Here is a 23579-nt window from a genome sequence, read left to right as displayed (position 1 = left end):
CAGTGATGATTCCTGTGATTTCTCTCTCACGGTGATGATCCCTGTGATTTCTCACTGACCGATCCCGGTGATTTCTCTCAATGACCGATCCTTGCGATTTCTGACTCTGACCGATTACTGTGATTTGACTCTCCCTGACCCATTCCTGTCATTTCTGACTCATTGATTGATGCCTGTGATTTCTCACTGTCCCTGACCGATTCCTGTGGTTTATCATTCACATTGACCGATCCCTGTGATTTCTCTCTCCACACTGACCGATCCATGTGATTTCTCACTCACACTGATCGATTCCTGTGGTCTATCATTCACATTGACCGATCCCTGTGATTTCTCTCTCACACTGATTGATCCCTGTGATTTCTCTCTCACATTGACCAATGTGATTTCTTACACTGACTGATCCCTGCGATTTCTGACTCTCATTGACTGATCCCTGTGATGTCTCTCTCACAATTATTATCCCTGTGATTTCTCTCTCACAGTGATGATTCCTGTGATTTCTCTCTCACGGTGATGATCCCTGTGATTTCTCACTGACCGATCCCGGTGATTTCTCTCAATGACCGATCCTTGCGATTTCTGACTCTGACCGATTACTGTGATTTGACTATCCCTGACCCATTCCTGTGGTTTCTGACTCATTGATTGATCCCTGTGATTTCTCACTGTCCCTGACCGATTCCAGTGGTTTATCATTCACATTGACCGGTCCATGTGATTTCTCTCTCACATTGACCGGTCCATGTGATTTCACTCTCTACACTGACCGGTCCATGTGATTTCTCACTCACACTGACCGATCCATGTGATTTCTCACTCACACTGACCGATCCATGTGATTTCTCACTCACACTGACCGATCCATGTGATTTCTCACTCACACTGACCGATCCATGTGATTTCTCACTCACACTGACCGATCCATGTGATTTCTCACTCACACTGACCGATCCATGTGATTTCTCACTCACACTGACCGATCCATGTGATTTCTCACTCACACTGACCGATCCATGTGATTTCTCACTCACACTGACCGATCCATGTGATTTCACAATCCACTGACCAATGGCTGCAATTTATGACTCCCACTGATTGATTCTGCGATTTTCCACTCCCATTGACCGATCCTTGTGATTTCTCAAACTGACTGATCTGTGTGATGTCTCAAACTAACTGATCTGTGTGATTTCCCACACTGGCCAATCTGTGTAATTTCTCACACTGACATATGTGTGTGATTTCTCACTCATACGGAAAGGTGCCCTGTGGGGCATTGCTTCCCCACAGCTCCAGTGTCCCGGGTTCAATTCCAGCCTCGGGTGACTATCTGTGTAGAGTTTGCACTTTCTCCCCGTGTGTGCATGGGTTTCCTCCAGGTTCTCCGCTTTCCTCCCACAGTCCAAAGATGTGCAGGTTAGGTAGGGTTATTGGCTATAATAAATTGTCTCTTAGTGTCCAAAAGGTTAGGTGGGGTTACTGGGTTATGGGGATAGGGTGGTGGCAAGGGCTTCATTAGGGTGCTCTTTCCAAAGGCCGGTGCAGACTCGATGGGCTAAAGGGCCTCCTTCTGCACTGTAAATTCTACTGACCGGTTCCTCTGACCAGTCCCTTTAATTTCTCACTGACTCTGACCGATCCCTGTGATTTCTTACTCAGACTGATCATCCCTCATAGAAGCTCATAGAATCCATATAATGCAGAAGATGGCCAATCGAACTTGCACTGACCCTCTGATAGAGCATCCTACCTAGGCCCACTCCCCCGCCCTATCCTCACAACTCAACCTAAGGGGCAATTTAGCATGCACAATCCAACTGATCTGAACATATTTGAGCTGTGGGATAAAACTGGAGCACACGGAGGAAACCTACGCAGACACAGGGAGAATGTGCAAACTCCACACAGACAATCATCCAAGGCTGGAATTGAACCGGGTTTCTGACGTTCTGAATTAGCAGTGCTAACCGCTGTACCACCATGCTGCCCTGAGATTTCTGACTCACACTGACTGATTCCTGTTATTTCTCACAAAAATTAACTGATTCTTGTTATTTTGGCTCACACTCATCCTTGTGATTTTTTTCACTTGCTTTGACCGATCCTGTGATTTCTCACTCTGTGCCGTAATTTTTGTAATGTTAATTTACGGGATGTGGGTGTCGCTGGTTAGGCCAGCATTTATTGTTCATCCCAATTGTCCTTCAGAAGGTGGTGGTGAGTTACCGTCTTAATCTTTTCCAGTCTCTGAGTGAAGGTACTGGTCGGGACGGAGTTCCAGGAATTTACTCCAGCGACATTGAAGGAATGGTGATATATTTCCAAGTCAGGGTGCTGAGTGACTTGGAAGGGAACCTCCAGGTGGTGAGGTTCCCAAGTATCTGCTGCTGTTGTCCTTCTAGATGGTAGTGGTCATGTGTTTGGAAGGTGATGTCTAAGGAACCTTGGTGAGTTACTGCAGTGCATCTTGTAGATGGTACACACGGCTGCCACTGTTCGTCAGTGCTGGAGGGTTTGAATGTTTGTGGATGGAGGAGCAATCAAGCAGGCTGCTTTGTCCTGGATGGTGTCGAGCTTCTTGAGTGTTGTTGGAACTGCATTCCTCCAGGCAAGTGGAGAGTATTCCATTACATTCCTGATTTGTGCCTTGTAGATGGTGACAGGCTTTGAGGGGGTCAGGAGGTGAGTCATTCACCGTAAGAGTCCCAGCCTATGACCTACCCTGGTAGCCACAGTATTAATATGGCTAGTCCAGTTCAGTTTCTGATCACTGGTAACCCCCAGGATGTCGATAAAGAAGACACTGTGTCACCTATGTTATATTGTTCAGAATTCAGTGGAATTATTTTTACAATCGGTGTTTAAAATGCATCCCTTATGTTAATCAGTGCTCAGGACCACTTTTGATCCTATTTTTACTGCAGAGTCTGTTGAAGGTGAGCTGATATCTGAAGGGCCTCGACGTAACTCTGTCAGAACCTCATCGGTCTATCATGGCAGTGTGCGAGTTCGTGCTGCAAAAGAGTCCACAGCAGGTATGTGTAGGCATGCATATGTACAGACATTGGGTGAGAATAGAATCAGACTTTAAAAACAAATTAATTTAGAGTATCCAATTCTTTTTTTCCAATTAAGGGATATTTTAATGTGGCCAATTCACCTACCCTGCACATCGTTTTGGGTTGTGGGGGTGAGACCCACGCAGACATGGAGAGAATGTGCAAACTCCAAGAATCAGACTTGGTTATGATTTTTCTTGCAGCTGAATTTCCAAATAGCACTCATTGCCTTTGTTCGCACATTAACTACATGGCTGATTACAGAATTACCTGTATCTTAACAAGAAGCACCTTCAAGAAAGAGAGTTAAATGGAGAAAACAATGTAGTAAATTATGATTAAACTAATAATACATTTTGGCAGAAAGCTGGCCCATGACTGCGGGATGAGTATACTTTTTTCTTTTTTTTTCCATAAATTTAGAGCACCCTGTTATTTTTTTCCAATTAAGGGGCAATTTAGGTGGTCAATCCACCTAACCTACATATCTTTTGGGTTGTAGCGGTGAAACCCACGCAGCCACGGGGAGAATGTGCGAACTCCACACAGACAGTGGCCCAGGGCCGGGATTCAAACCCAAGTCCTCAGCGCCGTAGGCTGCAGTGCTAACCATTGTGCCATGTGCCGCCCTCAGGATTGTGTTTAATGTGTTTAATGCTTACTGGTTACTCTATCCCACAACTCCCACAACTCAGTTTCAGCTGTCTTGATGAGCTCTTATTGCTTTCTTGATATAAAATCTCCTTCAGGTTTAATCAGTTGAATCATTGCTGGGCTCAAGATCTGTTCTGCCCACTGTGCATAGGAGGATCCCATTTAATCTTCCTGGGTATGAATATAATCCATAAATTCTATTTTCCACTTGTAATATGTTGCCTGTCTGCTTCAGTCTGAAAAGATGACATCAATAGAGTGGGTGTCTGAACACTAAAATGGTGGGCCTTGAAACCTCTGGGTTGTGGAGGGTGTAAGTTCAGCAATTACACTTCTGCGAGCCAGGAATTTCAGAGTTACACCAGTCAGTTTTAGATTATGCTGAAGTTTCCATCTTTACAGCCACATATAATTAGTAAAGCATAACAACACCCTTCCATGGAAAGGGGCGAGGCTAGGACTTTGCTAGGCATGGGCATCGGTTAAAGGAATGGTATGGCATCTCCTTCAGCTCTATTTATCTACCCTGTAAAAAATGGTGGAGCTTCAACTATCCACACATTTCCAATTGGAGCAGCAAACAGGCTGAAGGTAACCATTGCTGACAGTAACTTTATTCATAAACTGTGACAATGTGATATGTTATTATGTGAAAAGTAGAGAAATACTTTTATATTAGATTTAGATCTATTGCCACGTGAACCGGGGTACAGTGAAAAGCATTGTTCTGAGTACAGTCCAGGCAGATCTCTCCATAGATGAATACATAGAACATGCTATAAATACCCAATGTAAATACATAAACAAAGACATCGGATGCAGCATACGGAATATAATGCTACAACTGTGGAGAAGATGTGTAGAAAGATCAGTTCAGTCCATAAGGGGCCCAATCAGGAGTTTGGTAACAACGGGGAAGAAGCCGTTTTTGAATCTATTGCCATGTGTTCTGAAAGTTTTGTACCTTCTGCCTGATGGAAGAGGTTGGAAGAGAGAATAACCCGTCTGCGGAGGGTCTTTGATTATGCAGCCCGCTTTCTCAAGGCAGCGGAAGGCGTAGACAGAGTCAATGGATGGGAGGCAGAGATGGACTGGCTATGTTCACAACTCTCTGTAGTTTCTTATGGTCTTGGGCCAAGCAGTTGCCAAACCAAGCTGTGATGCAGCCAGAAAGGATGATTTCTATGGCACATCTATAAAAAGAGTCATTGTGGACATGCTAAATTTCCTTAATTCCCTGAGGAAGTATAAGCGCTGTTGTGCTTTCTTGGTCGTAGCATCGACCTGGGTGGATCAGGACAGATTGACGGTGATGCTTACACCTAGGAATTTGAAGCAGGTTAACCATCTCCACCTTGGCACCATTGATACAGATAGGGGCGTTTACAACACTTTGCTCCAGAAGTCGATGACCAGCTCCTTAGTTTTGCTGACATTGAAGGAGAGATTGTTTCTGTCATTGCACCATGCCACTAGGTTCTCTATTTCCCTCCTGTACTCTGACTCGTAGTTAAATGAGATCGACCCACTACGATCGTGTCATCAGCAAACTTGTAGATGGAGATGGAGCTGAATTTTACGATATAGTCGTGTGAGTATAGGGAGGATAGCAGGGGGCTAAGTACGCAGCCTTGGGGCCCCGGTATTGAAACTGCATCAAACAGGTTACATGGTGGAATGCGCAGATGGCTCTGAATGATGGAAAGTTATCTGATGTAACTGTAAGGGTTCTTCTTGATGATGCCCTTCTTTCCCAATTCTTTATTTTTTGTCATGGATGCTTTTGTACATGTATCTTTAAGCCAAGTAGCAGAGGGAATGAGGAATTCAAAAAGTTGAAACATAATATATGATGGTAATTTTCAAGCAACAGAACACAGACTCTGTGGCTCCCGGGAGATGGGGTGGGACTCGGTTTGATTAGTTGGCTGGTGACCAATGAATTGGCAAAATGGCTGTAGTCTGCATGGTAACAGGTGGTGATTGGACCCTGCCTGAGTGGGATGATTTCCAGAGACTCCAGGGAAGCAGAGTTTGGTCCCTGGACACTCGGAGGAAAGGACCTGCTTTCTCTCTTGTGTTTTCTCCAGAAGAGCTGCTGTATTTATGAAACTGCAGAGACCTGAATGAATCTACAGTGAAATCCATTACAGACTGGAAAGCAGAAATCTTGACCGTAAGCCTGGTTTGAAGGAAAATGAGCTAGAAACAATCGTCTGAAACAAAATCTCCATTCCTGAGACTAAGTGTTGATGCCAGGGCAGGAATTGTGGACTTCCACGACAGCAAAGATGGTGCCGTACCTGGACTGATTTCATGACTGTTGAGGGGCTAGCACTGGCGCCACGTGGAACACAATCAATCCCAATGAGAAATGGTGCAGGATTTGCCAATTTTGTGATTGACACTCAGGAGGCTGCCAAGCTGCAGCTGAATATACACACTTCACTCCCCACACACACCATCCCAGCCAACAAGATGACATTGGTTGCGCTGTAGCGCGCTCATGTGGCTGATGGGTCGGCTGGGGCCAGAGGGCACCTAGGCGGTTGGCCTGGGGGTGGACCCATATGACCCGTGTCCCTAAGTTCATAATGGACAGTCAGCTGTGTGGGCAGTTGCATGGCTGCCTTACAGACTACGACAATGGTGTTCTATTCCTGTCCACCCCCACCCCACAGCTCCCCAGCCAATGGCACAACTGTCAGCAAACTATGGTGATGTAGGGCAGCACGGTGGCACAGTGGTTAGCATTGCTACCTATGGCGCTGAGGACCCGGGTTCGAATCCCGGCCCTGGGTCACTGTCTGTGTGGAGTTTGAACATTCTCCCCATGTCTGCGTGGGTTTCGCCCCCACAACCCAAAAGATATGCAGGATCAGCGCCAGCCCTAGGGTTGCTGGCGCCCCGGGCAAGCTGAACTTCGGTGCCCTGGGGGGTGAGGGGGGGGATTAGGAATTACATAATAGTTAACCAGTTGTGTTTGCTGCGTATTTCATTATAGTTCTTGTTATAGATAAAAAGTAATTGTGTTTAAATTTACAAACCAGGGGACTAATTATTGGACAGCCAAGGGCCAAAGACTTAGTGTATTTTTCTAAGAATTATTGATTAACCCAATTGTGTTGTGACTCCGGTCAAGGGGGGCTCTAATTGACTATGCCCTAGCCCAGTGAGTCCTAATAGAACACAAAATAAACAAAGCTTCATTTTCTTTTTGAAGGTTATGATGCACTATCAATTATGACGAGACGAGAGTAGAGGGTAATTGAAACTTTATTAAGCAGAGATGTGTGGCCTCCTGCAGCTGCTACCAGAATGGGAGCAGCTCGGTGTGCACACACATTTGTACTCCGCCTGCTGGGCGGAGCAGGCAGAGATCTACCCCCGTACCTGTAGTACAGGAGCTTTACCATATTACCTCTATTATACAATCAGCGGTGACTACCACATTCACCCCCTGTTAAAAAAAGTGTCCACCTGGGGTGGTGGAAAACATTTTACAGGTTTGTGAAATTTTAAAGTTTACAGTCCGCTGAAAATTTGCAAATTCAGCCGGTCGGGTGCCAGGGGCTGGTTTAGCTCACAAGGCTAAATCGCTGGCTTATAAAGCAGACCAAGCAGGCCAGCAGCACGGTTCGATTCCCGTACCAGCCTCCCCGGACAGGCGCCGGAATGTGGCGACTAGGGGCTTTTCACAGTAACTTCATTGAAGCCTACTCGTGACAATAAGGGATTTTCATTTTCATTTCATTTCATTGATCTTCCGCTGTGAGCGCCTCAGTCCCGGTGGTGATTCGGGCGCCAACTTGGTCGCCTGTGGCTCCGGGAGCTTCATCCCCGGGTGGAACCAGTGGGAGGACGGATCGTCCTGGGGCGGGGGCTGTTGTGAGGTGCTCTGAGGGAAGGGTGGTGGCGCCGGGGCAATCGGAGGGGAGAGTGTCGGGTGGTGAGCCGTGGATGGGGATCCAGCTGAGGCCAGGTCCCTGAGGGAGACTGTGTCCTGACGCCCGACGGGGTACACCACATACTGTGGGTTTGCGTGCAGTAGTTGTACCCTTTCGACCAACGGGTCCGTCTTGTGATCCGTTGGGAGCGAAACCCCAGAGATGGACTTCCGTAGAGGGGTGGATGAAGCTTTCTGTGCTTCCGGAGCCAAGAGGGCAGGATGTCTTGGTGCCCATCGACTTTCACCATCGTCGTCGCGGGTGTGAGGTTGTGCGGCCGGGACTGGTCGAGCGTGATGGAGGTGAGTTGCGGCTGGTGTGGGTAGGCCCTGGGCTGGTCGACGGCGGTAGTGGGTGATGAAGTCCCCGACGAGCTGGGGTCCTGAGGTGCCGTCCAAAATGGCGCTGACTATGGCGGCGCCCATGGTGCGCACATGGCGGGCGGTGTTAAAGATGGTGGCACCCACGGGTCATACGTTGTCTGCTGGGAGGAAGATGGCGGCGCCCATGGGCCGCACGTGTTCTGCTGGGAGGAAGATGGCGGCGCCCACGAGTCGCAAGTGGGGGGTGCAGGAGCACTGGGCCTATGTACAGCAGCGATCGACCGGCCCTGGCACACAGCAGCGAAATGTCCCTTCTTTCCGCAGGCCTTGCAGGTTGCACTCCGCGCCGGGCATCGTTGTCGGTGGTGCTTTGTCTGCCCACCGAAATAGCACTTGGGTACCCTGGGGTTGGCTGGCTGCTGCGTGGTGCAGGCTTTAGGTTGGCTGAAGGTGGCCGCTGGTGGGGCCCATGATGTCCATGAGGGCACCGTGCGGTCAGGGCGTATGTTGTGCGGTCGGGGGCGTACAGGAGGCTACCGTTAGTGAGTTTGTGAGTTGCCTGGTCGCCTCAAGGTCGAGCGTACCCCCTTCTAATAGGCGTTGGCGGAAGTACGCCGACTCCATGCCCGTAACGAAAGCATCCCTGATTAAGAGTTCTGTATGTTCAATGGCCGAAACTGCCTGGCAATCGCAGTTCCTCGCCAGGATGTGCAGGGCACGCCAGAAATCGTCTAATGACTCACCAGGGAGTTGCTACCTCGTGGATAGAAGGTGCCTGGTGTAGAGCTTGTTGATCGGCTGGATACAGTGTCCTTTCAGAAGCTCCATAGCTTCAGGGTAAATGGGCGCATCCTGGATAAGGGGAAAAATCTCGGAGCTCACCCATGAGTACAGGATCTGAAGCTTCTGTTCGTCTGAGAGCTGTTCAGTCGTTGATCCGAGGTAGCTTTCTAAGTAAGCTAGCCAATGGTTGAAGGCCAACATGGCGTTGGCTGCTTGAGGGTGCAGCTGCAGGCGATCTGGCTTGATGCATAGTTCCATCGCTGTAATGTCACTGCTTAATAAATTGATGCACTATCAATTACGACGAGGCGAGAGTAGAGTTTAATTGAGGCTTTATTAAGCAGAGATGTGTGGCCTCCTGCAGCTGCGACAAGAATGGAAGCAGTTCGGTGTGCACACACATTTATACTCCGCCTACTGGGCGGAGCAAGCAGGCAGAGATCTACCCCTGTACCTGTAGTACAGGAGCCTTACCGTATTACCTCTATTATGCAATCAGTGGTGACTACCACAAGCTATGTCTTCGCACCCACACTGTTTTCCCTTTTGGGGAGTAGTAGGAGAAGTCATGAAAGGATTTCCGAGCTGATTATCAGCCTGTTGAACAGCATAATGAATGCTCCTTCTGTGGTCAGCAAATCCTGGCATTGGACTTGAACCTGAACCGTCTGACTCAGAGGTAGGAGCAATACCACAAGACCTCCGGAGCACACAGTGACTATGGAAGGAAGTTTCCGAACAAAACTGAATACCCAGGTGAAATTGTTAAGTTTGTGTGAGGGTTCTGCAGATAACTCTCAAACAAAGACAACCAAACTCACCAGAGAAGTTATTGAGCTGAATGAAACGTTAAGCTTGAAAGAGAATGAGCAAATAAAAGAGTTAACAAATATTTAGCTAAAATTTTGAAACAAGTGGCAACGAAGGTTCCATTTTGAAACATCAGCTTCAGGAAGAACATGGCAGACCCAAGGGACAAAGAAACCTGATTCCACTCTATAAATGAATAGAGTGAACATTGCCCCCCAGAAGGAACAGAACAAACACATGGGGGGATTCTCTGTCTCGCCAACCCCATTTCCTGACACGGTGTGTCCCCGCTGGCAGTGGGATTCTTCGTTCCCGCAGCTGGCAGTGGGATTCTTCGTTCCCACAGCTGGCAGTGGGATTCTTCGTTCCCACAGCTGGCAGTGGGATTCTTCGTTCCCACAGCTGGCAGTGGGATTCTTCGTTCCCGCAGCTGGCAGTGGGATTCTTCGTTCCCGCAGCTGGCAGTGGGATTCTTCGTTCCCACAGCTGGCAGTGGGATTCTTCGTTCCCGCAGCTGGCAGTGGGATTCTTCGTTCCCGCAGCTGGCAGTGGGATTCTTCGTTCCCGCAGCTGGCAGTGGGATTCTTCGTTCCCACAGCTGGCAGTGGGATTCTTCGTTCCCGCAGCTGGCAGTGGGATTCTTCGTTCCCACAGCTGGCAGTGGGATTCTTCGTTCCCACAGCTGGCAGTGGGATTCTTCGTTCCCGCAGCTGGCAGTGGGATTCTTCGTTCCCACAGCTGGCAGTGGGATTCTTCGTTCCCGCATCACTGATATGTGATAACCACTGGTTTGCTCTGGGGGGGAGGAGGGCTGAACGGGGGGTTCTGGGGGTGGCAAGGGGCTGGGATAGAGCGGTTTGGGGAATTATTTATAGATGGGGGCTTTCCGTATTTGGAAGAACTGGAGGAGGAGTTTGAGCTGTTCAGTGGGAACGGGTTCCGTTACCTACAGGTGAGGGAATTTGTGCGGAGGCAGGTTTTGACTTTCCCGCACCTGCTGCCCCAGTGGTGTCAAAAACGGGAATGGGGGAGGGGAAAGGTTTGGAGATTTATGAGGAGCTTATGGAGTGGGAGGGAGCCCCAATAGGGGAGGCGAAGCGAAAATGGGAGGAAGAGCTGGGTGAGGAGCTGGAGGCTGGAGGAGTGGGAGGACGCCCTGAGGCAAGTCAATGAGTCCTCGTCGTGTGCCAGGCTCAGCCTGATACAATTTAAGGTGGTCCACAGGGCTCACATGACTGTGGCTCAGATGTTCAGGTTTTTTGAAGGGGTGGAGGATAGATGGCTGCGGATGGGTCTGCGAATCATGTCCATATGTTTTGGGCATGTCCGAGGCTTAGGGGATTCTGGCAGGTGTTTGCTGATGTCATGTTGGAGGTACTGAAGGTAAGGGGGGTTCTGAGTGCAACCTCTGGTGTGTCAGAAGACCCGGGAGTCCAGGGGGTGAGATAGGACGATGTTTTGGCCTTTGCCTCACTGGTAGCCCGGAGACGGATTTTATTGGATGGAGGGCGGAGCCACTGAAGTCGGGATTGTGGGTTAGTGGCATGGCTGGGTTTCTCCGGCTCAAGAAGATTAAGTTTGCCCTGAGGGGATCGATGCTAGGCTTTGCCCGGAGGTGGCAGCCGTTTATCAACTTCTTTGGGAAAAATTAAGCTGTCAGCAGTCGGGGGAGGGGGTTAAAAAGGGGAAGCCTGGGGGGTTGGGTAAGGTGGGGAAGGTAAGTGGGGAATTGGGATTGGGGAGTTGTTTAGGTAAGCCATGTTGGCTGGTTTTTGTTGTTGTTTGGGTGTGTGCTGTTCATCTTGCTCTTTTGATATCTTTCTGTTAAAATTATAAAATCCTTCATAAAAATACTGCAAAAAAAAAAGAAATTGTTTTAATTTTCAGTCGTAAAAAGTCTTAAACTTGGAAGAATCAGTGTGGTGATCCACTGTGTAATTGTGTGTGTGCCTATATTAGGGGATGTACAGTAGTACCTATACTACAGGTTTGACGGTAATCCCTGCCGGCTAGCTCCGCCCACAAGAAGCCGTATAAATATGCATGACTTCTCCTGAGCAGCCATTCTACCAGCTGCAGTCGGAGGATAAACATCTAACTGTAATAAAGCCTCTATTGTACCCATTCGAGTCTTTAGTACAATTGATAGCGCATCAATTTATTACAGTTAGATTTTCCGCATCATGGACATCAGGATCAAACCAGATCGCTTGCAGCTGGATCCGCACTCGCCAAATGCCAGAAAGGACTTTAATCACTGGCTGGCTTGCTTTGAGGCCAATATCAACTCAGCGACGGAAGCTCAGAAAATCCAGGTTCTCTACTCAAGGTTGAGCTCCAGCGTGTTCCCGCTGATACAGGATGCACCGAATTACGCAGGCGCCATGGACCTCCTTAAAGAAAACTACGTCCAGAAGACGAACGCTCTATTTGCAAGGCATGTACTCGCCACTCACATACAACTACCTGGTGAGTCGATTGAAGACTTCTGGCGGGCCCTTATCCCTCTCGTACGGGACTGCGGCTGCCAGGCCCTCACGGCCACGGAACATTCCAATCTCCTCATGTGTGGTGCATTCGTGATGGGGATTGCATCGGACCCCATCCGGCAACGACTGCTGGAAGGGGCCGCGCTCGACCTAACAGGGATGAAAGCTTTAGCGCTCTCCATGATGGTCGCTTCTCGTAATGTCCAGTCCTACCCCGCACGCCGCGCGGCCCACCCATCCTACCCCTCGTGGACCCCACAACCGACCCCCCCCGACTGGGGCCACTCCTGCGTAATATGCCTGCGCTGCCCGCCACACCGCGCACTCTGGGGGTCCCCGCTGCTACTTCAGCGGCGAACAGAAGCACCCCCACCAGCGATGCCCAGCCCGTGCCACCACCTGCAAATCCTGTGGCAAGTAGGGCCACTTTGTGGCGGTGTGCCAGGCCCGCGCAGTTGCCGCTATCGCGCCCGATTTCGCTTCCTTCCCCCAGCCGACCGCACAATGGGCGTCGCCATCCTCTGCTCCCGGGGCCACGTGCGACCAGTGGGTGCCGCCATCTTCTCCCCCCAGGACCACGTGCGGCCCGTGGGCGCCGCCACCTTGCGCCGCCCCCACAACGTGCGCACCATGGGCGCCACCATCTTCTCTCCCCAGGTCCACGTGCAGCCAGTGGGCGCCGCCATCTTGCCCCATGCCTGCAACGTGCGCTGCATGGGCGCCGCCATCTTCTCCCCCACAGGTCCTTCGGACATCGCCATTGCCGCCATTTTGTCTCCCCCTTGGGACTGGACCGCTGGACCCGGGTCGCTGCCACTCCTCATTGAATTCAGGCGTTGAATTCAGCGGTTTCCGCCTGTACATTCGCCCCAATCTCTGTGCTACACTATTACTGGGCCTGGATTTCCAATGTAACCTCCAGAGTCTCACCCTCAAATTCGGCGGGCCCCTACCCCCACTCACCGTTTGCGGCCTCACGACCCTCAAAGTTGACCTTCCCTCCCTCTTTGCCAATCTGACTGTGGATTGCAAGCCCGTCGCCACCAGGAGCAGACGGTACAGCGCCCAGGACAAGGCCTTCATCAAGTCCGAGGTCCAGCGGCCGCTTCGGGAGGGTATTATCGAGGCCAGCAATAGCCCCTGGAGAGCCCAAGTGGTAGTGGTTAAAACTGGGGAGAAACACAGGATGGTCGTGGACTATAGCCAGACCATCAATCGGTACGCGCACCTCGCCGCGTACCCCCTCCCTCGCATATCTGATATGGTCAATCAGATTGCACAGTACCGGGTCTTCTCAACGATTGACCTTAAATCCGCATACCACCAGCTCCCCATCCGGAGCTCCCTCTCCGGGTTTCACGACGGCGTCGGGCCTTGTGGAGAATTCCGTCCTGTGTTTATGATTTTTTTGAACTCAAGTGAAGTATCTTGCGCTCCAAGTCTGAAGAAAGAGCCCACCACGTCCTTTGCATCTAGAATAACACATCCTCTGCATCTAGAATAACAAAACCCACCAACTAGCATCCAACAAACAGAACTCTTCCCCCTCACGAGACAATCCGGAAAGGAGGGATTGGGGAATCTGGCACATCCCACTTGCCAATGATTGCTGTTGTTCTGGCAGTAAGCCCAGCCCCCCGAGGGCATGGGCCCCAGTGTTGTGAAACTTGTGCATCCCATTCCCAAGTCTTGCTTGAGATGGAGTGAGAGAGAATCATACAGCGAAGAATGGGGATTAAAGGAAGAAACTGGAAACCTAAAGATCAACAGAAAATTGTGAAATATGAACAGCAAAAAGCCTACATCTATAAAAGCAAAGGATGCATTTACATGGGAGCGTCCAACCAATAATATTAACTTGGCTGTCTCTTGTTGAGTAGCTTCCAAAGCACATTGGGTGTTTAACAAAAACACAAGGTAGTTGCTGCCTTTGCGAGTGAGCTGTACTTCACATCTCCAGTTACAGTGAGTTATTAAAGTTCCTGTTGGAACTTAACCTAAGACCTTGTGTTCCATGTCTGCCATTACTAAGGAGATCAACATTGAGTAAACCATAATCTGAGTAAGTACAACATACATTCCTCCATCTGTCAGCCACTTAGGCGATTTTCTAGGTTATAAGGGAGAGAAAGATTGTAACACAAATTGAGCAACCTACCAAGGGCAGAATTTCCGGAGGGAGTGTATGTCTTACCCCACCATTGCAAGAATCACGTGTCAATCGACGGATCCTCTCCCAAAAAAATGCACTCTGCATGGACTAAACAGGCTGAATGGGACTTGCACTACATTTTATTAACCAGCAGCTCTAGCAGTCCCAGCAGTGCCAGAACTGAGTAGTGGGAAGTACTAGGATTATAAGCACTAAGAAAAGAAGGGGAATGTTGGAGCCTGGTGAGTCAGACTTTTTTGGGCAGGGAGGGATCGGGCAGCCAAGGGAAGGGTGGGGGGAAAATTCTGGATGCCAGACAGGGAGCAACAAAGTGGGGATAACATCTTGTGGGGGTGGAGGGCAGCACAGTGGTGCAGTGGTTAGCACTGCTACCTCACAGGGGCGAGGACCCTAGTTCAATCCTTGCTCTGGGTCATTGTCCATATGGAGTTTGCACATTCTCCCCATGTCTGCGTGGTCTCACCCACACAATCCAAAGATGTGCAGGGTAGGTGGATTGGCCATGCTAAATTGCCCCTTAATTGGAAAAATCTAAAAAATCTTAAGATGGACGGGCTATCGATCTTGGCACCCTCCCACCCACTGTACTATGGTTAGGTGTGGGTGGGAAGGCAATGGGCGTGTCACACCTGGTATTTTGTCTCCCTCACATTGTTGGAAGCATGCCTAGTAGGAGAGGCTGTAAAGTCTAGTCCCAAGGCTGATCTCATCTGGTTCAAGTTTACGAAGCAGCAGCAACCAACCACACACTGTAAATCTCCTGTCTTCAAAAAAGAAAGTGAGAACACTTAACTGCTTTTGATGTGGTCCAACAGCTGTCACTTCTACCTAGATGTTTATAAACATTACGGTGAGTTTCATAATGGGCTACTGGAGATCCACTCAAGCATGAAGGAAAATGAGATTAAACAATCCAGACAGCTGGCTGTGTGCAAATTGTCAATCACAGTCTAGTAAAATCAATTTCACACTAATGTGAATGAAAGCCTTGCCGATCAAAGATCTGAGGACCTCTCTCTTGGACCTCCCGCTCAAAATGGTGGTCCAATAATGGGATTATCAAGGGAATCCCTCGCAATTCCTGCCATGTATAAATGTGCATGGCAAGGGATAGTGAATCACCTCTGGATTCTCACTCCCAGCGCAATGCAAATTAGAGGCGATTCATCTCTGGCGGGAGAACATAGTCTCCCAAATGAAGAATTCAGCCCGTCTTTTTTTTTTGTCGCTCACCAAACACCTGATAACCTCTTTCTGCTGGGCTTCTCACCTTCTTTATTACAATTTTTGACACTCATCAGAAATTTTGTTGCCATCCTTTGTCTTCATTGACCTAAGATTATGGGCAACAGAAATCAAATTAGAAATAACAGCAGATAATACCTGAAAAACATGGCATGCTACTCAGCAACAGTAAGGAAAAGAACAGGTTGTAAACTTTCTTCACTAACCTTTCAATTCTCATTCTGGTACTGTAGCATTTCCTGTGTATTTCCAGCATGTTCAGAGCTGAAACATGCTGGTCATACACCCCGCAGACACAGTTGCAGCTGGACTATAATGTTACTCTCTGTTTGGAGCTTTGTTTGTCTGAACTATGAGCCTGAATTTATTACACCCGCAATCTGAGATTGGGCCTATTATTCAATTTAAGGATGTTTTTATTCCTCTCTGCTCTCTATTAGAGGTTAGGTCTACTACTCTCAATTTGAGGTTGTGTTTGTTATTCTATGTAATTTACACAAGATGAGAAAAAGTGATCAGACACATATGCATTGCTCCACCTCTTGTTGGCCTCATCCTGTGTTCCTACTCTCTCCATCTTCAGAGGCAATAGATAACCAAACCTAGAATCAAAGAATCCTATACAGCAGGAAGCTGTTCAGCCTATTGTGTCTGTGCTTGAAAGAGCTATACAATTTCACTTTTTCAAGTATATGTCTAATTCCCTATTGAATTGGCTGCAGGGAATCTATCCAATTGCAGCTAATTCAGGATACCTCAATCAAAATACAAATCTTCTGCAGGCAAGACCAAGATAAGCGCTAATCCATTGGTTATTACCTAAATTATTGCTTTCCTTCTGAGATGATCTCCAGCAGGTTCCCAAAAATATGACTGACACTTTCTTGAAGGATTGCATCAAGTGAGTCCACCCAATCATCACAAGCTGTTATTTCAGGGGCTGGTTTAGCACAGGGCTAAATCGCTGGATTTGAAAGCAGACCAAGGCAGGCCAGCAGCACGGTTCAATTCCCGCGACAGCCTCCCCGAACAGGCGCCGGAATGTGGCGACTAGGGGCTTTTCCCATTCCCATAGATGAGTCTAGCCGGGGTGGAAAGTTGGGGGGAAGGAACAGAGGTTGGGGGGGAGGAGTTTTATAAGACTAAGTGGAGGGGAGGAGTCGGGGGGGGGGGGGGGTTACAATTCATGGGTGTCATTTACGGTACTCTTTCGGGGATTGGATGGCATCGAATGTTAGGGGGAGGGGTGGTGAACTCTATAGATCAATGGTGACCACAGGCGATTCCTGATTCCTTTTTCTTTTTTTTTTCATTTGTTTTTCCCACCGTGGGAGGGTTTGTTTTATTTGATACTTGTATTGTCAGATGGGCCGTTGTTTGGGGTGGTGGGAGGATGGGATCGTTGTTGTTGATAAGGGGATTGACTTTGTATTTGTTAACGTTTACTGCTTGTTGGTGGGGTGTAAATTTTGAAGAAAATGTGAAAATGGAGAATAAAAATATTTTACAAAAAAAATTTCGAGTACGCAATTTTTTTTCTCCAATTTCGGGGCAATTTAGCATGCCAACCCATGTAACCTGCATATCTTTGGGTTGCGGGGGTGAAACCCATGCAGACATGGGGAGAATGTGCAAACTCCACACGGACAGTGACCCAGGGCCGGGATTTGAACCCGGGTCCTCAGCACTGTAGTCCCAGTGCCACATGCCACCCTCACTACAAATTAAGTGAGAAATGTTTTGGGAGAATCGCGCCCAAAATTTCTGCTAAAGGGTGGCACGGTGGTTAGCGCTGCTGCCTCACAGACCACGGACCTGTGTTCAATTCGGGCCTCGGGTGACTGTCTGTGTGGAGTTTGCACTTCCTCCCCGTGTCTGCGTGGGTTTCCTCCGGGTGCTCTGGTTTCCTTCCATCATCTAAAGATGTGCAGGTTAGTTGGATTGGCTACGCTAAATTGCCCTTCAATGTCCAGAAGTTAGGTGGGATTACTAGTTACGGTGATAGAGTGGAGGCGTGGACTTAAGTAGGGTGCTCTTTCCAAGGGCCGGTGCAGACTCCAGGGGCCGAATGGCCTGTTTCTGCACTGTAAATTCTATGGTTCTCTGATTCTATGATAAAGGTTTGGTTTGATTAAGGGGTTAACAGCTAGGCAAACTGATGCTATTCATGGGAGGGTCTGGGTCTGTTTTAGTTTTGTTTTTAACCCTGCCCTTTGCCTGTTTTTAGTTTTATTTTTAGAGTTCTGAATGAAAATTGCTTATTGTCACGAGTAGGCTTCAATGAAGTTACTGTGAAAAACCCCTAGTCGCCACATTCCGGCGCCTGTACGGGGAGGCTGGTACGGGAATCGAACCGTGCTGCTGGGTCTGCTTTAAACGCCAGCGATTTAGCCTGGTGAGCTAAACCAACCCCTCTAGTTTCTGCTCTAGTTTCTGAAGAAAGCAATGGTGTGTTTCTCAGGCTGACTTCTGAAAGATTCTTTCCCAAGGACTTTGTGCATAAATCGGTAAGCCAGTAGTGTTTACTGTATTAATAAGTGGCATTTGATCTGTGTGTGTGGATTTTGCGTAATTGAAATTTTAGAAGTAGATGGGAAAGTTAGCTCAAAGACCTTTCTTTATATAGTTTAGAACTGTTCAACTGTTAATTGAAAAGCTGTTTTTTCCTTGGATGTTAATGGGGAAAATGTCTTTGTTAATAAAGTTTGTTTTTATATAAAAGATCCCTCTGTGTCAATGGAACCACTCCTGGAGCAAAATATCCTTTCCACACAATTTACAATTTAAAAATTGTTGGAGTCCCACCTGGTTTCCTAATATAAATTGGGGTCTGGTCCGGGTACCATAACACCTGCAAAGCTTTATTTAACCCTATTATCGTCATCCTAGTTTTATAATGAACAGCCTGGGCAATGCAGCCCAAGACCCTATTGCCGTGAACAATGCACAAGAGAAAAAACACACAGGCATTAAAAATCGTGTATTAAAAAAAATATTGGGGCAGCATGTGGCGCAGTGGTTAGCACTGGGACTGCGGCGCTGAGGACCAGGGTTCGAATCCCGGCCCTGGGTCACTGTCCGTGTGGAGTTTGCACATTCTCCCCATGTCTGCGTGGGTTTCACCCCCGCAACCCAAAGATGTGCAGGTTAGGTGGATTGGCCACGCTAAATTGCCACTTAATTGGAAAAAAATAATTGGCTACTCTAAATTTATAAAAAAAAAAAAATATTGAACACTTGTTTATTAGTTTTAAAAATATTGGACATGTGAGAGAAAAGGCTATTCAAGAGACAGTCTGGAATCATCAGACAATGAAGAGTTGGCCTTGTAAGAATAGACCAACAGTGGAATGTGGGACAGTGCAGTTGGTGGTTAGAGCTCATGTGATGGCACCTCCAGGAATATGTTTAGCCAGAATTGGCAACTCTATTAGAGTTTGAAGTTCAGCTTATTATTTTCCTTGGGCGCGATTCTCCGCTTCCCATGCCGGGTGGGAGAATCGTGGGAGGGCCGGGCGACTCACGACACGCACCCCCTGCGATTCTCCCACCCCCCCGCTCGGATGAATCACCGCTCACCGTTTTTCACGGCAACCGGCGATTCTCCGGCCCGGATGGGCCGAGCGGCATGACGTTCCCGACCGGTTCACGACGGCGGCAACCACATCTGGTCATTGCCATCGTGAACATGGGCGCCAAATGCTCGTTTGTGGCTTGTGGGGGGCGGAGTGGGGAGTGAGCAATACGGCCATGCTCGGGAGGGGACTGGCCCGCAATCGGTGCCCACCGATCGTCGGGCCGGCGTCTCCAAGCGACTCACTCTTTCTCCTCCGCCGCCCCGCAAGATCAAGCTGCCACATCTTGCGGGGCAGCGGAGGGGAAGATGGCAACCGCATATGTGCGGGTTGGAGCCGTCAGCCGTCGTGACATCAGCCGCGCATGCGCGGGTTGGAGCCGGCCAACCTACGCATGCGCGGCTGACGTCACTTAGGCACCGCCGTCGCGTCATTCTTGCCGTGCCACCTTGACGCAAGCATCATGGCCTGGTGTCCGAGAGTTACGGAGCACCGCTCCTAGCCCCCCGGGTGGGGGTGAATAAGGTGCGAGGAGCGGCCTCCGAGGGTGAGTTTCACGACGGCCTTCCCGATTCCGTGCGGGAGCGGAGAATTCCGCCCCTTGTATTTAAGGTTTGATATGTTACACTGAGTTTGGGATTGTTCTTTTTTAGGTTGGGTCTGTTTTCTTTAAGTTGAAATTTAGATTTGTTATTCTTTCTGAGATTGGTCTGTTACTCTATATATTGAGTTTGTTATTACTGAAGTTGTTACTCTTTGTGAGTCAGTATGATACTCTCAGTTTGACAATGGTTCAGTTTGCTATCCATGTTTGAGGTTGGGTTTAGGAGTTGAATTCCAGAGTATGGGATAAAAGGCAGATTGTTTTATGGTAATGAGGTAATTGGATTCTGCTGCCTTTCCCAGATTTGGTAATTAAAGTGATTTACGTTAAGAGAAGAATGTATTACTGCTCATTTTGAAAAGAATAAAATACCGTGGAGCTTGGCCAGAAAAGCAATTTATGGAGGAATTCAAGACGCCTTGTGAATCATCAGCTCCTGTTATCTGACAGCACAGATCTGGGCCTCCATTGCAATTTGAAGGAATATAGAGAGCTCTATTCAAGCATGGGCAATATTTCCAGAGGCTTGATTAGCACCGTGACGACAAAACCAGACTTGTACTCAAGTTGCTCACCTCTGCAGCCTATGCTGTGTTTTGATGAGTAAAATGGGATATTTACATTCAGTTGATGGCTAACAGACTCTCAATTTAATGTCTTATTCAAAAACAATACCTCTGATAGGCAGCTCACCCTAATACAGTCCTGGAGTGTCAGCCTAGATTTTAAACTAAAGCCTCTGCAGTGGAATTTGAATCCGTGACCTTCGGACTCAGAGGCAATACCGTGTCCACTGAACCAAGCCACTATCTGGTTACTCAGACTTATCCATCTAGTGTGACGCTGTTACCAGCAACATCGTTCAACTCTGGGATTTACCTCAATTATCTTTATCAATCAAAGCATCTTCTGACATTCTGTACCTGATTGTTAAGGTAATTTCTGTAATACTGTGCACTTTTGAGAAATTAATGGCATACTTCACGCGCCCAAATATAACCCTCTCTCTAATATACCCCACAAACCTCACTGTAAGACTGCCAATATACCATGAGTTGCTGATTATAAATCCAGGTGTATATCATTTTTATTTGCAGGAGGTCCTGGGGATGTTGGTGATCCATATATGCGCCTTACCCCTGGAGAGCGACAAGCAGGAGATGGTACCTCCCTTCCTGAGACACCCAACCTGAGAAAGGTGTGTACTTGTGTTTCAATGTATTTTCAGCCACTTTTCCTGTGATGCATTTCCCATATTACAGCCCATTCTATCGAAACATTCCTGTAAATTATGTCTGCTCCCGACCAGCTGCACCACTGCCTGAGTGACACCATCTGTCACATAAGACCATAAGACACGGGAGCAAAATTAGGCCACTCGGCCCATCGAGTCTGCTCTGCCATTCAATCATGGCTGATATTTTTCTCATTCCCATTCCCCTGCCTTTTCCCCATAACCACTGATCCCCTTATTAATCAAGAACCCATATATCTCTGTCTTAAAGACACTCAGTGATTTGGTCTCCACAGCCTTCTGCGGCAAAGAGTTCCACAAATTCACCACCCTCTGGCTGAAGAAATTCCTCCTCATCTCTGTTTTTAAGGATCATCCCTTTAGCCTGAGATGGTGTCCTCTGGTTCTAGTTTTTCCTACTAGTGGAAACATCCTCTCCACACCCACTCTATCCAGGCCTCGCAGTATCCTGTAAGTTTCAATAAGATCCCCCCTCATCCTTCTAAACTCCAATGAGTACAGACCCAGAGTCCTCAAACGTTCTTCATATGACAAGCTCTTCATTCCAGGGATCATTCTTGTGAACCTCCTTTGGACACTTTCCAACGCCAGCACATCCTTTTTTAGATACGGGGCCCAAAACTGCTTACGATACTCTAAATGGGATCTGACCCGAGCCTTGTACAGCCTATACATACATTGCTGCTCTTGTATTCTAGCCCTCTCGACATAATGCTAACGTTGCATATACCTTCCTAACCGCCGACTGAACCTGCCCATTAACCTTAAGAGAATTGTGAACTAGGACTCCCCAAGACCCTTTGTGCTTTTGATTTCCTAAGCATTACCGCATTTGGAAAATAGTCTATGCCTACATTCCTCCTTCCAAAGTGCATAACCTCATTGTATTCCATCAGCCACTTTTTTGCCCACTCTCCTAGCCTGTCCAAGTCCTGCTTCAGCTCCCCGCTTCCTTTTTTTAAAATAAACACTTTATCGAGGTATTTTTGGTTTAGAAACAGCAAAATAGACAAGATACATGAAACCATAAACATAGTGCAAAAACCGATTTACCTTTCGTACAGGTCCAACCCTTGTTACCCCCCTACTCTAAACTAAACTACCCCCCCCCCCCCCCCCCCCCCCCCCACCCCTAGCCCGGTCTGCTGACGAATAATTTTCCGCAAAGAAGTCGACGAACGGTTGCCACCTCCGGGTGAACCCTAACGGTGAACCTCTCAAGGCGAACTTAATTTTCTCCATACAGAGAAAGCTGGCCATGTCCAATAGCCAGGTCTCCGACTTTGGAGGCTTTGGGTCCCTCCATGCCAATAGTATCCTTCTCAGGGCTACCAGGGAAGCAAAGGCCAGAACATCTGCCTCTTTCTCCTCGTGGATTCCCGGATCTTCCGATCCCCCGAAAATTGCCACCTCTGGACCCAGCACCACCCTTGTTTTTAAAACCTTGGACATGACGTCCGCAAACCCCTGCCAAAATTCCCGAAGCTTTGGGCATGTCCAAAACATGGACATGGTTCGCTGGTCCTCCCATGCATTTTGTGAACCTGTCCTCCACCCCAAAGAATCTGCTCATCCGGGCCACTGCCATGTGAGCCCGATGCACAACCTTAAATTGTATCAGGCTGAGCCTGGCATATGTTGCAGACGTATTGACTCTACTCAATGCGTCTGTCCATAAACCATCCCCTATCTCACCTCCCAGCTCCTCCTTCCACTTGCGCTTCAGCTCCTTGGTCTGCATCTCCTCCACCCCATAAGCTCCTTATAGATGTCTGAAACGCTCCCCTCCCCTACCCACCCTCTGGAAATTACCCTGTCCTGAATCCCCCTCAGCAGTAGGAGTGGGAAGGCTGCCACCTGTTTACGAAGGAAGTCCCGCACCTGCAAGTATCTGAATTAGTTTCCCCTCGCCAGTACAAACTTTTCCTCCAGCCCCCTCATACTCGGAAAGCTCCCCCCTATGAACATATCCCCCATCCTCTCAATCCCCGCTCTCCGCCATACCCGGAACCCCCAATCCATTCTCCCCGGGGCAAACGGTGGCTATCACAAATTGGGGCCCAGACTGATGCTCCCAATGCTCCCACATTCCTTAATACTACCTGTCCCTCTACATATCTTTGTATCACCGTCAAACTTCGCAACAATGCCTTCAGTTCCTCCTTCCAAATCGTTAATGTATATTGTGAAAAGTTGTGGCCCCAGCACCAACCCCTGAGGCATACCACTAGTCACCGGCTGCCATCCTGAAAATGACTACATTATCACTTTCTGCCTTCTGAACCAATCCTCTATCCATGCCAGGATCTTACCCTTGACACCATGAGCTCTTAACTTATTTAATAGTCTCCTATGCGACACCTTGCAAAGGCCTTCTGGAAATCTAAATAAATTACGTCCACTGATTCTCCTTTGTCTAACGTCCTTGTTGCCTCCTCAAAGAACTCTAACAGATTTGTCAGTCATGACCTCCCTCCTTATTAAACAGCGGTGTTATATTAGCTACATTCCAGTCCTCTTGTACCCTCCCTGCCTCCAGTGATATCCTGAAAGATCACCACCAATGCCTCCACAATTTCCTCAGCTATCTCTTTTAGAACCCTGGGGTGTAGTCCATCCGGTTCAGGTGATTTATCCTCCTTCAGACCTTTCAGTTTCC

General features: G+C 48.4%; 1 protein-coding gene across 1 annotated transcript in view; it reads left to right on the top strand.

Moving 5' to 3' along the window:
• Positions 1-23579, top strand: part of LOC119978118 (delphilin-like) — a 202580-nt gene that overhangs the window by 120656 nt on the left and 58345 nt on the right. Inside the window, exons 10-11 of the mRNA XM_038819519.1 lie at positions 2928-3038; positions 20763-20863. Of these exons, the coding sequence (XP_038675447.1) occupies positions 2928-3038; positions 20763-20863 (212 nt within the window). The remainder of the gene's footprint in view (positions 1-2927; positions 3039-20762; positions 20864-23579) is intronic.

The sequence above is a fragment of the Scyliorhinus canicula genome, chromosome 15 (genome assembly GCF_902713615.1).
Source record: "Scyliorhinus canicula chromosome 15, sScyCan1.1, whole genome shotgun sequence".
NCBI lineage: Eukaryota > Metazoa > Chordata > Chondrichthyes > Carcharhiniformes > Scyliorhinidae > Scyliorhinus > Scyliorhinus canicula.
The sequence above is the reverse complement of the archived record's forward strand: the minus strand, read 5'-3'. Positions and strand labels throughout refer to the sequence as shown.